The sequence below is a fragment of the Haematobia irritans genome, chromosome 2 (assembly GCF_050003625.1).
Source record: "Haematobia irritans isolate KBUSLIRL chromosome 2, ASM5000362v1, whole genome shotgun sequence".
Classification (NCBI taxonomy): domain Eukaryota; kingdom Metazoa; phylum Arthropoda; class Insecta; order Diptera; family Muscidae; genus Haematobia; species Haematobia irritans.
This window is the reverse complement of record NC_134398.1, coordinates 217,124,104-217,137,957: the sequence shown is the minus strand read 5'-3', so window position 1 is coordinate 217,137,957 and position 13,854 is coordinate 217,124,104. Positions and strand designations below refer to the sequence as shown.

General features: G+C 28.6%; 1 protein-coding gene across 1 annotated transcript in view; it reads right to left on the bottom strand.

Annotated features, from left to right (window-relative positions):
* Traf4 (TNF receptor associated factor 4) overlaps positions 1-8,989 on the bottom strand; it is a 113,912-nt gene extending 104,923 nt beyond the window's left edge. Inside the window, exons 1-2 of the mRNA XM_075297409.1 lie at positions 8,730-8,989; positions 4,158-4,227 (exon numbers count right to left, since the gene is read on the bottom strand). Coding sequence (XP_075153524.1) covers positions 4,158-4,227; positions 8,730-8,974 — 315 coding nt within the window. The 5' untranslated portion in view covers positions 8,975-8,989. The remainder of the gene's footprint in view (positions 1-4,157; positions 4,228-8,729) is intronic.
* Positions 8,990-13,854: the final 4,865 nt, after the last annotated feature.

The window sequence follows — 13,854 nt, the reverse complement described above, 5'->3', positions numbered from 1 at the left end:
TTCTGTATGTCTTAAACTTTGTTCCTCAGAAAAGAAAACTCAACATATTTCAATGTACCTCCCTAAGCGAGCATGAATAAATGTCACTCCCGATTTCGAAGATTTTAAGCGGGGCAATTAAGCGGATATTACTCTACTTAATTGAAAACTTTAAATTGTTTGTGGTAAAAATAAAATATGATTAAGGTAAACATGTTATGGTCACAACAAACATTTGGAAAAATTGCAGTTATCGTCACTACTCATAATTTGCTAAAAAACAACTACCCTAATTAATATTATTTTTTTAATGTTGTCGTAAACATATTATGATCAGAGCACACAAATGTATCATTCCTGTGATTTTTAACTACAAAATCAATCATTCCACAATTGTCACAATTGATTGGATAGAATTTATAGCCAGTTAGTTTTATAAAGATTTTTCTTCACATTTCTTTTATAGAAAAAAGAAAAAAACCAATGATCTATCCACACTCAAGTGTCCACACTTCCTTAGATGTATCAATTGCTAGAAAAGAAAGCCCAAGGAAGAAGATATCATCTAAGCTACTCCACTCATAGATGATAAAGTGCTTGTAAAGAGTTTGATGGTCGTAAAGTTTCATGTTTAACGCCAAGTTTCAATTTCACTGAAAAGCGAGACACTCAACTGGAGTTCACTTTGTCTGTCCGTCTGTCCGGGCATTTGTCTATATTTGCGGTTTGAAGTGAAGCAAAACAAAAGCGCCAAAGAACAGCTTCTGATAGCATCTGTCCCATTGGATGAGTGTGAGTTGAATAAGTAGAGGAGTAAGCCAATACGCTCACGTCCAATGATTTGACAAAATATGGTAACGACAAGTTTTACTTTTGTGGTTGCTCTGGTTGCTTACTTGCCTATGTGATTGGAAGAGCTAGTGGTGGTGTTTCGCAAAAAAAATCTTGTGCAAGTGCCTTTTTTGCCAAAGGTTTAATGATCTAACTAAAATATTTTCCTAAGCAATGCTCTTTACATTTACACAGAAAAAAAATTAAAAAATTTTATGGGGAAAATGAAGAAACTTGAACTAAATTTTTTTGAAAGGGGTGAACATCTCCAAAAATAATATTTTACTTTTAAAACATGTTTGGGGTGATGATATTCCTTTTCTGCGTGTTGCTATCGTCGTACATACCATTGTGCATGCTGGACACTGCTGGAAAGCTATTCACTGCTGGAAAGCTATTCAATTAAATCAAGACTTGACGAGGCTATCAGGAATGTTGGGGCTCTGAAATGCGGTTTCAAACCTGAAAAATCGATACTAGGAGTCCTTAAGGAAGTATCAGAAGTCATACAAGCTCTGCAACAGGGCAACCAAGATTAGGTTAGGTGGCAGCCTTATGTATCTGGCTCACTTAGACTATTCAGTCCATTGTGATACCACATTGATGAACTTCTCTCATATCTCTGAGTGCTGCCCGTTTCCATGTTAAGCTCAATTACAAGGGACCTCCTTTTTATAGCCGATTCCGAACGGCGTGCCACATTGCAGTGAAACCACTTAGAGAAGCTTTGAAACCCTCAGAAATGTCATCAGCATTACTAAGGTGGGATAATCCACCTCTGAAAAACTTTTTGGTGCTCGGTCGAAACGGGAATCGAACCCACGACCTTGTGTATGCAAGGCGGGCATGCTAACCATTGCACCACGGTGGCTCCCCAGGGCAACCTAGCTTCAAAATATATCATCCTACTGGCGACGCTAGGTGTGCAAACCTAATATGCATCCTAGAGACGATATTTGACATACCGGAATACTTCACCTGTATTTTAAAGACCGAGTTTTAATATATGACACTCTACAGGATCTAATAAGTAACTTAAGGTGCCGCACAAGCCACAATTCTCGGTCCTGATTTTGAATGCATTCTAAACGACGAAATACTGAAGATACCCATGCCTTATTGGCTACGCTGATGACACAGCCGCTGTGATAAAAGCTAGAAATACTGAAGAGAGCAAAACTTCGCCAAACTATGATACGTGCGAAAGACTGGTAAGAAATGTTTGGGTTACAATTAGCCATGCCAAAAATCGAACTGGTACTACTAACAAGATGGCATCTGCCTCTAAAAAAGAGAGATGCACATAGACGACATGGCAATCCCAATAAGGCAGTCAATCAAATGCTTTGGAACTAAGGGCGGACTCAAATCGAATGGACTCCAAGCAGATAAGGACATGACTGAGCAGGCCATTGGCAAACATAGAAAACCAACCAGAAGAAGGATACTCATGAAGATTAGTAAAAGTCATACTCCTCTATGAATGTGAGATTTTGGCGCCGACCCTACAGAGACGAAGTAGAGCGGATACAAGTCCATAGAAGAAACTATAGATAGCTCTTCTTACAGAAGAATGTAACAGCAAGGGAGGAAATAGAGAAGGAAGAACAAGAGAGAGAGAGAGAGAGAGTGAACAAATGTGTTAACTCTCCTACTACGTTGACCCGTGGTAAAATGCCCAAATTTATCCCCATTTTAACATTGATGACCATTTTTTTTGCAGTATATATGCCCCCCTTTGCCTAACGCCCCAATCTGTGGGATACCTTTTAAATTCATTTGATTTAGTTGGAAAGACATTTGGAAAAGGCAAAACTAAAAAAACAAAAAATAATCCAAAGAGAACCTGATTTGGGTTGGTCTTCTGTGAATTTTCATCTATGGCCAATGGAATGTTGCATGAACAAATCCAAGTTGGCTATTTAATATAATTATACGAATTAATAGAGTCCCTAGGAATCTTGGAAAAAATAAAGAAGGAAATGAGTTTTAGGAAAATTGACAATGTCCTGATGTGTGCAACACCATAGCCATTTTACAAAAGGATCTTTGGTCTTTGTTTTCTGCATTTTTTTTGTATTTTTTGAATGGTAACACAGTAACACCTTGAGCTCCCACAGTTCAATATTTAATGTGCGCGGGGTAACTTGTCATAGTAGGATTTGATCATTTGTTGCTGTTCGTCATTGAAAGACATGAAGACAAAGACGTTTTTGTTTTTTTGCAACAATGGCCCATTGTCTTGTGATGGTTTGTGCGCAAACGCAACAGATGCTTAGCACATTGCACAACCTGCATTTCTATGCACCGGAATCAGACGACATTCCTTTCAAGCCATCAACCTTACTTTGCGTGAATGGCAAAATGTTATCGGAAAAAAACCCCGCAAGTTGTAAACGGTAAGGAAGTCGTAATAGAAAGGACTCGAAAGGTGTAAACGAAAAATTGACAAAGAAAATCTCTAAAAAGATTACAGCTGTTTTTTGGAGTAGACTACAAAATAAAAATTTCCAGGTTTATTTTTAAATTTGGTTATTATATTTGGTTTTTTTAGAGATCGATATTCATGAACTATGGCCCTTAAAAAACTAGAACAAAATAAAATTAAAAATAAGAAAATTCAGCCCTTCCACTTTGCTTCGCTTCACTTGATGCAATGCGTATATCTAGACCACCAGGCAGATGCAACCATTAGGCACTTAATGGTCTGGTGATTACATTAGAATGACATTTGCCTATTAAATAGTGGGGGTATAAATCTCCCTCAGTCCATATTCTTGTTACGCCCCCCCCCCCACCGCTCGCCATACTCAAACTTTCACAAAACGGGAGTTTTTATGGCCTATTTGATGATCGGACATTTTTAGGTCAAGTTTTCTTGGTTTATTTGAATGACAGGCTATAGAAAAATAATACTTTATAGCAATTATTTTGGATTTGAAGAAAAATAAAGAAATATATTCCAAATAAAAAATTTCGTAATGTTCATATCAAAATATTTTGAATTTTGTTTTTTTTTTTTTCATGACCACCGATAAGGTTTTATGACCACTTAAAGACCCTTGTAATGTTCCATAGGGAGTGCAGAAAGAAATGTAGTTCACTTAAGTACATTTAGGGTGAAATGATTAGAATTAAATTTTGAGATTTTACTGCTGGTATGTGAGATGTTCCATTTGTATCAAAATTTGATGAAAGTGGGGTGTTAACCCATTGCATCATAGATTTTTTAAGGGGATGTCTTATAATTCCATATTTTATGGTTATTGTTCTATATTTTCTTTTTGAAAAATTAAGTTTATGTTTTTATTTGTTTTTGTAGTAAATTGTAATAATTTCTTACTTACTTCTTCATAGGTATTTTCTCTGGAATCTGATTGGATGGAACTACCAGCTATTGAACGTCTGAAAATTTCACTGAAAAGGTAAGTAAAGGCATGTTTGAGTCACTTAGCTTAAGAGAAATAACAAACACAGGAAATATGTCATCAAAATATTTTCAATTAAAAAGTTAATTGCAGCTGAAATACCCAGCAAAAAAAATTGGAAGTACTTGTAACAGCACAACTTTAAAAGCACTTCCAAAAAATGTCCTCCAAAGATGTTCTTTATTCTCAATACTCAGGAAGTTCTTTTAATTCAATTTTTTTTTTTAAAACCTCGTTTTTTGTCATATTTTTAAAGGGTAAGTTTAACTTTTCTTGTTTCAAATATTTTAAAAACAGAGTAAGGATTAATAAAATGGTACAAATTATTTAAATTTTGTCGAAAAAAATGCTAAATCCATTCTAGAAAAATTGCGAATTTGTGGAAATATTTGAAATTTGTAATTAAAAAAATTCATTGACGCAATTAACTTTTTAATCAAACTTGGAAAACGAAGTCAGTTGAGAAAAAATAATTGATTTTTTAAAATTTATTAATTAAATTAAGTGATATAATTAATTTTTAATCAAAATAAAAACACAAAACATAATGAGTTTTGCAATCGATATCAATTAAATTTTTAATAGAATCAATTAACAAGTCAACTGAAATTTTCTAATGAAATATTTTTTTAATTCCAATAAAAACTGTAATTGTTACTATCATTTTCGTGATTGAAGACATTTAAAATAGAAAAATTATTGGATCAATTAATTTCGTGAGTGAATCAGATTTTTTTTTTGTATAAAAGAAACACAACTTGTGATTTTTTTTTGTATAGAAGAAAGTCCATCAGTGAAGTCTTTTCATCTAGACTTTTTTGTCTTCAATTTAAAATTAATTGATCCAATTAATTTTAAATTGAAATGTCTTCAATCACAGAAATGATAGTATCAATAAAAACAAAATAATTGAAAGTCAATTAAACAATTAATTGATCCAATTAAAAAATTAATTTATACTATTAATTTTTGTTTTATTTAAAAAAAATGTTAAATCAAGTAACTGTTTAATTGGAACATTTTTCGTGATTTTTTTTTTCTGTGTGATGAACTTTTTCCGTATAGAAGAAAACTTTTTTCGTATGGAAGAAAATTCAATGGTGAATTTTTTTTCCTATTGAAGAGAGTTCATTGTTGAACTTTTTCTCTATAGAAAATTTTTATTAGTGGAGACGGAGAAGATGTTCCTATAGAAAAATGTTCATTGGTGACATTTTTTCTATAAAACAAAGTTCATTGGTTTAACTTTTTCCCACAGAACAAAATTCATTGGTGCACGTTTTTCCTATTATTTGTCATTGGTGAACTTTTTTTTATAGAATAAAGTTCATTAGTGAATGTGAATGTGTTTTGGTAGATTAAATCTCTATACACTAAAAAAAATGAAACCTATATTTCACTAAAGCTGATTTAATTCTCTTTTAGTTCATGGAATTATTACGTTTTAAGAAAGTTTCCATGCCATTAACAATTTTTTCTTCAGAAGAAAAAATTATACACAATTGAAGTATAAAGATGAACTAAATTCGTGTCTCCCACAAAATAGTTCAGAATTCCTTAATATTTGTAAATTTTACCAATAATGCGTCCATCATGAACTTCGTATAGCACTAAAGACATTTTTGTAATTTTGAACTCCAATTTTTTCCTTCAAACTACGAAATTTTCTTTAATAAATGAAAAATAATAATTTTGTCTAATAAATCTTCTTAAATTTGTCGAAAATTGTTTACTTGGTTTTGCGAAATCGGCGCGACATCTGCGTTTATAATACAGTTTAGTTAAAATTTTCTACAATTAATCAAATTTTTTTAGAATTAACTAAAATTTTCTTTCCTGTTGGGTTCACTGTTTTTTCAGTGTAGAAATAAAGTTTTGGAAAAAGTTTATATAAAAATAAAATTTTAGAAACAGTTTCTATAAAAACATTTTTGAAAATTTTTTCTATAGAAATAAATTTTGAGAAAAAATCTTAATTTTGAGAAAATTCTCTGTAGCAATAAAATTTTCACAATAATTTCTATCGAAATAAAATTTTCACAATATTTTCTATAGAAATAAAATTTTGATAAAATTGTCTAAAGAAATAAAATGTTGATAAAATTTTCTATAGAAATAAAATTTTGAAACAAAAAAAAAAAATTCTATAGAAATAAAATTTTGACAAAATGTTCTATTGAAATAACAGTTTGGCAAAATTTTCTATAGAAATAAAATTTTGATAAAATTCTTTATGCAAATAAAATTTTGACAAAATTCTATAGAAATAAAATTTTGACAAAATTTCCTATAGAAATAAAATTTTGGCAAAATTGTCTATAGAAATAAAATTTTGAAAAAAATTTTCTATAGAAATAAAATTTTGATAAAATATTCTATAGAAATAACATTTTTACAAAATTTTCTATAGAAATAACATTTTGACAAAATTTTCTATAGAAATAAAATTTTGACAAAATTTCCTATAGAAATAAAATTTTGAGGAAATTTACTATTGAAAACAATTATGACAAGATTTTGTATAGAAATGAAATTTTACAAAATTTCCTATAGAAATAAAATTTTCTATAGGAATAAAATTTTGACAAAATTTTCTATAGGAATAACATTTGGACAAAAGTTTCTATAGAAATAAAATTTTGACAGAATTTTCTATAGAAATAAAATTTTGACAAAATTTTTTATAGAAATAAAATTTTGACAATAATATTTATAGCAAAAAAATTTTGACAAAATAAAAATAAAATTTTGACAAAATTTCCTATAGAAATAAAATTTTGCCAAAATTGTCTATAGAAATAAAATTTTGAAAACAATTTTCTATAGAAATAAAATTTTGATAAAATTTTCTATAGAAATAACATTTTGACAAAATTTTCTATAGAAATAAAATTTTGACAACATTTAAAATTTTGACAACATCAAAAGAAATAAAATTTTGACAAAATTGTCTATAGAAATAAAATGTTGACAATAATATCTATAGCAAAAAAATTTTGACAAAATAAAAATAAAATTGACAAAATTTCCTATAGAAATAAAATTTTGGCAAAATTGTCTATAGAAATAAAATTTTGAAAAAAAATTTCTATGGAAATAAAATTGTGACACAATTTTCTATAGAGATAAAATTTTGACAACATTTTCTATATAAATAAAATTTTGACAAAATTTTCTATAGAAATAAAATTTTGATAAAATTTTCTATATAAATAAAATTTTGACAAAATTTTTTATAGAAATAAAATTTTGCAAAATTTTCTATTGAAATAAAATTATGACAAGATTTTGTATAGAAATTAAATTTGCAGAATTTTCTATAGAAATAAAATGTTGACAAAATTTTCTATAGAAATGAAATTTTGACAACATTTTCTATAGAAATAAAATTTTGACAAAATTTTCTATAGAATTAAAATTTTGACAAAATTTTCTATAGAAATAAAATTTTATTTATGAATAAAATTTTGACAAAATTTTCTATAGAAATAAAATTTTGACAATAATGTCTATAGCAAAAAAATTTTGACAAAATAAAAATAAAATTTTGACAAAATTTCCTATAGAAATAAAATTTTGACAAAATTTCCTATAGCAATAAAATTTTGAAAAATTTTTTAGAAATAAAATTTTGACAAAATTTTATATAGAAAATGTTGGCAAAATTTTCTATAGAAATAAAATTTTGACAAAATTTTCAATAGAAATAAAATTTTGACAAAATTTACTATAGAAATATTTGTTCGGTAGATTTGTGGTAAGATATCCTTTCAAATTCAAATTTGGCACGAGTAGTAACCCTGGTTACCAGACATTGTTAAAAATCAAGCCTTTTTCCCTCTAGAGCCACCAAAATGTAAAAATTATTAAAAATTGTGTTGAGTGAAAATAGAGTTGGATCCTGTTGTTGTATTATTGTTAGTATATTAATGTTAGAAATAAGAGAATTGTTTTGAGTAGTATTTAAAATGTTGTTTTAAGTAACTGAATAAGGCCTTTGTAAGGCGTAGTTACATATGAAAATAAATAAATTTAATTAAATTAAAAGTCCCTACATTGTGGCCCTACGTCCCTACAAGACGCTAAATATTGGAAATAACTTACATGTAGGAAATTTCTGGCAGCACTGCGATAAAGAAATGTAATCTTTTTCGTGTAGAAAAAATTTGTATACGAAAAAGTCGTTGAATAAGCTTTTCCTATATGAAAAAAGTTCACCAATTAATTTTTTATTCTATATAAAAAATAGTTCACTTGTATATCATATGTGTTTGCTTATTAATTCTCTAACCAGGGCGTTGTATACAGTTTTATCTAAAAATATTCACATAAATTAACACTTCATAATCCTCAATTATATGGATAATTATAAAAAAAATTTACGAATAATAATGAAAAAATCCAAGAATTACAAATAAACGGCTTATCTCTTTGTTTAGGTGACATAAATTTGAAATTTGTACAAAAAAAAAAAAAATGAAATCGTTTTACCTTAGACGTTGACACGGTGTAGGCGCTGCTGATAATGGATGTTGTGGTGTCCTTGAGTCAGTGCCGCCACTAAGCTGCTGATTCGATGAGGAATTATTATTGTGGTGTAGCTGGTGGTGTTGATGGATTTTGGTCGTGTGGCTTGTGGGCATACCGGCTGTATTGGAATCGCGCATTGGTACCGGTGGTGGTGGAGGTGGAGGCAGTGTAGTTCTCTGATTGTATGGCATTGTTGATGTTGACATTTTTCGTTTTTTGAAAAATCTGGTCGTTGTAAAGAATTGAAGTTTATGGGTAATTTTCACAACGTTCTCTTTGGATTTAAGTCTCGCGTTCATTCAAACGTAGTTTTGGCCAAATAAGGTTATATTTGGCTTTGGTTCTGTTTTGAATTTCAAAAAAAAAAAAAAATTGTAAATTAATTTTTTCTGTTTGTTTTTGTATGTTTTTTTTTTATATCGATGGCCACTTTATTTGTTTTATGTGGGTTTTGTATTCAATTAATAAGAAACGCTGAAGGGGAAGATACGCACGCTTATTTTGTTTGTCAATTTTCGCACGATTTTCTGTTTACACAAACATTTTTTTTATGACAAAAGTTGTTGTTTTTATTATGAACTTTTATAACGAATTTTGATAATCGTTTTTTGTTAATGAATTATTTATTGTTTTTTCTTTAGTTTCGTTTAATTCTTTTTATGTTGTATATTTTGGCTTGTTAATTTTTAATGCCAATTTGTTAAATTTTTTTTCCATAAATGGCAGGATTTAATTTCGAATTTGAAATTAGTTTCAGAGAACGTATTAATATAGTTTACATGAGTTTTTGGTTTGCACCTGCAGCCATAGAAAGATATTCCATAGATTGAGGTCATCTAATTAATGATTTGTTTCACATCACAATGTGCTAGATTCCATATATGTTTAAATTAATTATCTTTTTGATTTATAAGTTTCTGATATGATGACATTTTATGATGGTATAACTAAGTTTTAATATTTCTAAAGTATTGTGAAAAATATTATTCGATGAAATTTGTCTGTAGAAATAAGTTTGTTACTGAGTTGTTTCTATAGAAAAAAGTCTCACCAATGTATTGTTTCTATAAAAAAAACAAGTAAGGAAAGTCTAAAGTCGGGCGGGGCCGACTATATTATACCGTGCACCACTTTGTAGATCTAAATTTTTGATACCATATCACGTCCGTCAAATGTGTTGGGTGCTATATATAAAGGTTTATCCCAAATACATACATTTAAATATCACTCGATTTGACAGAATTTGATAGACTTTTACAGAAATAAGTTCACTAATGGGGTTGTACGACAGAAATAGGTTCGCCAGTGAACTTTTAATGTAGATTTTTCTGTAAAAAATATATCCAATAAACTTTTTCTTTAGAAAAAATTTCACCAATGGACTTTTTTTATAGAAAAAGTGTCACCAATGAACTTTTGCTTTTGAAAAGTATTAAATAATTAACAATTTCTATTGAAAAAGTTTCACCAATGAATTTGTTTTATAGAACTAGGTTCACAAATGAACTTTTATATAGAAAAAGTTACATCAATGAACTTTTTCTATAGAAAAAAAAATCAGCAATGTTTTTTTTTTTATAGAGAAAGTTTCACCAATGAAATTTTTCTTGTGAATAGTGTTCAATAATTAACAATTTCTATTGAAAAAGTTTCACCAATGAATTATTTTTACAGAAGCAGGTTCAACAATGAACTTTTTCTATAGAAAAAATTTCACCAATGAATTTTTCTTTTGAAAAGTGTTCAATAATTAACAACTTCTATTGAAAAAGTTTCACCAATGAATTATTTTTATAGAAGCAGTTTCATCAATGAAATTTTTTTATAAAAAGTATCACCAATAAATTGTTTCTATAGAAAAAATTTCACCAATGGATTTTTTTATAGAGAAAGATTCACCAATGAACTTTTGCTGTTGAAAAGTATTCAATAATTAACAATTTCTATTGAAAAATTCTATAGAAAAAATTTCACCAATGAACTTTTTTTATAAAAAAAAAAAATCACTAATGGTTTTTTTCTATAGAGAAAGTTTTACCAATGAACTTTTGCTTTTGAAAAGTATTCAATAATTAACAATTTCTATTGAAAAAGTTTCACCAATGAATTATTTTTATAGAACCAGGTTCACTAATGAACTTTTATATAGAAAAAGTTACATCAATGAACTTTTTCTATAGAAAAAAAAAAATCAGCAATGTTTTTTTTTATAGAGAAAGTTTCACCAATGAAATTTTTCTTGTGAATAGTGTTCAATAATTAACAATTTCTATTGAAAAAGTTTCACCAATGAATTATTTTTACAGAAGCAGGTTCAACAATGAACTTTTTCCATAGAAAAAATTTCATCAATGAATTTTTCTTTTGAAAAGTGTTCAATAATTAACAACTTCTATTGAAAAAGTTTCACCAATGAATTATTTTTATAGAAGCAGTTTCATCAATGAAATTTTTTTATAAAAAGTATCACCAATAAATTTTTTCTATAGAAAAAATTTCACCAATGGATTTTTTGCTGTTGAAAAGTATTCAATAATTAACAATTTCTATTGAAAAATTCTAGAGAAAAAATTTCACCAATGAACTTCTTTTATAGAAAAAAGTTCACCAATGTTTTTTTTATAGAGAAAGTTTCACCAATGAACTTTTGCTTTTGAAAAGTATTCAATAGTTAACAATTTCTATTGAAAAAGTTTCACCAATGAATTAGTTTTATAGAACCAGGTTCACCAATGAAATTTTTATGTAAAAATTATCACCAATAAATTTTTTCTATAGAAAAAGTTTCACCAATGAACTTGTTCTATAGAAAAAATTTCACCAATGAACTTTTTTTTATAGAAAAAGTATCACCAATGAACTTGTTGTTTTGAAAAGTGTTCACCAATGAATTATTTTTATAGAAGCAGGTTCATCAATGAACTTTTTCTATAGAAAAAATTTCACCAATGAACTTTTTTTATAGAAAAAATTTCACCAATGGATTTTTTTTATAGAGAAAGTTTCACCAATGAACTTTTTCTTTTGGAAAGTGTTCAATAATTAACAATTTCTATTGAAAAAGTTTCACCAATGAATTATTTTTGTAGAAGCAGGTTCAACAATGAACTTTTTCTATAGAAAAAGTTTCACCAATGAACTTTTTCTTTTGAAAAGTGGTCAATAATTAACAATTTCTATTGAAAAAGTTTCACCAATGAATTATTTTTATAGAAGCAGGTTTACCAATTAATTTTTTCTATAGAAAAAGTTACATCAATGAACTTTTTCTATAGAAAAAAATTCACCAATGAACTATTTCTTTTGAAAAGTGTTCAATAATTAACAATTTCTATTGAAAGAGTTTCACCAATGAAGTATTTTTATAGAAGCAGGTTTATCGAAGTATCACCAATAAGCTATAGAAAAAATTTCACCAATGAACTTTTTCTTTAGAAACAATTTCACCAATGGACCTTTTTTACAGAAAAAGTTTCACCAATGAATTATTTTTATAGAAACAGATTCATCAATGAACTTTTTCTGTATAAAGTATCACCAATAAACTTTTTCTATAGAAAATATTTCACCAATGAACATTTTCTATACAAAAAATGTTCACTGATGAACCCCTTCTATAGAAAAATGTTCACAATTAGTTGTTTTCTATAGATCAAACTGTTCGGAAAAGTTTCACAGTAAATTGCTTTAAAACAGAACTTTGCATAATGAACTTTTTTAAGACAGAGATTCAATTAAATAGCAAATGGCGCCTCAATGAACATTATCTTGGGAAAATAATTCACCCGATACTCGAAAATGTTTAGTCGAGGGAAATCACCTCCAGGGGACTTTTTCTGGGCAGAAATATTTCCCAACCAATTTTTTCCCTAATCGATCATAAGAGAATTTTAGGCTTTGATGGCGAAACATATTCGTCTAGTATTTTGTTTTTGGAATAATGCAATTAAGCTTTTATTTAATCTCATTCATTGTGACTGGACGATGATAAATAATAAATCGATTTTTATTTTTCAAACCATTTTATAATATTTTGTACATTTTTTATTATCCACATCCACACTGTTTAAGATCGTTGTGATGAACTGAAGTTTTTTTTATAGCTTATTTGCAATAAAACTTTGAATAAATTAATTGGGATTTAATTTGGAGTTGTTGAACTTTATTTTCCACTAAATTTTTATATAGTGCAAGTTCAGTGGCCTTTTGTTTTGCGTTCACACTTAATTAACTCACTAAACGTCACTAGATGTCGTTCTCTGTTGTCCACTTTATACTTTAATCGTAATTATGATGTTAACGAGTAATTTTCAAATTAACTTTCGGTTTTTTTTCTTATTTATTTCAAATTACCCATTTGAAACTCAACCACAAAAGATCTCGATTTCTTTTGGAAATGAAATTATTCAATTTTTTCACTTCAATTAAGGGAAAAAACAACGCGACGAGCTCACACGCTGTTAACTTCTGTTCTAAATTGATCTGAAATCGTTTTTAGATATCGATCGACGATATGATGATAATCACGCCGGGATACGTCAGCACTTGGCAAGTGGACAATTAGTTCTACACGTCAATACGCTACAGGAAGCCGCTTTCATAAAAGTTATTGGCGTAACCATCATCATCATCACCATCATCGTCATCTTTTCCATACTGATCATGTTGTGTGGTGTGGTGTGGTGGTGTCTTCTTCACCAAAAGCCCCGGTGGTGGTTCATCTTCATCATGATAGTCGTGCTGCTTGGTTTGTTTAGTTGTCGTTTTCATTGTTGTCTAAAGTCAATGTCCCTTCCCCATCCTTCGTATCCACATAAGCGACGACAACAATTGTTCGATGGATGGATGACTAGGGAGCAGTAACATCAGTATTACATAAATAATAACAACAATAACAACACCACCACCAACAACAACAATAAATAGGGTATAGACAACAGATATGTTTACTAAGTACTCGCTTACAACACACACATGACTTCAGTTATGGGTACTGATCTGATGATAATGATGATGGCTTTGTCTTCCTCCTTCTCTTTGTCCATAAGCTGGCTTTTCTGTTCTTTTATTTTGTTTGGATTTCTTT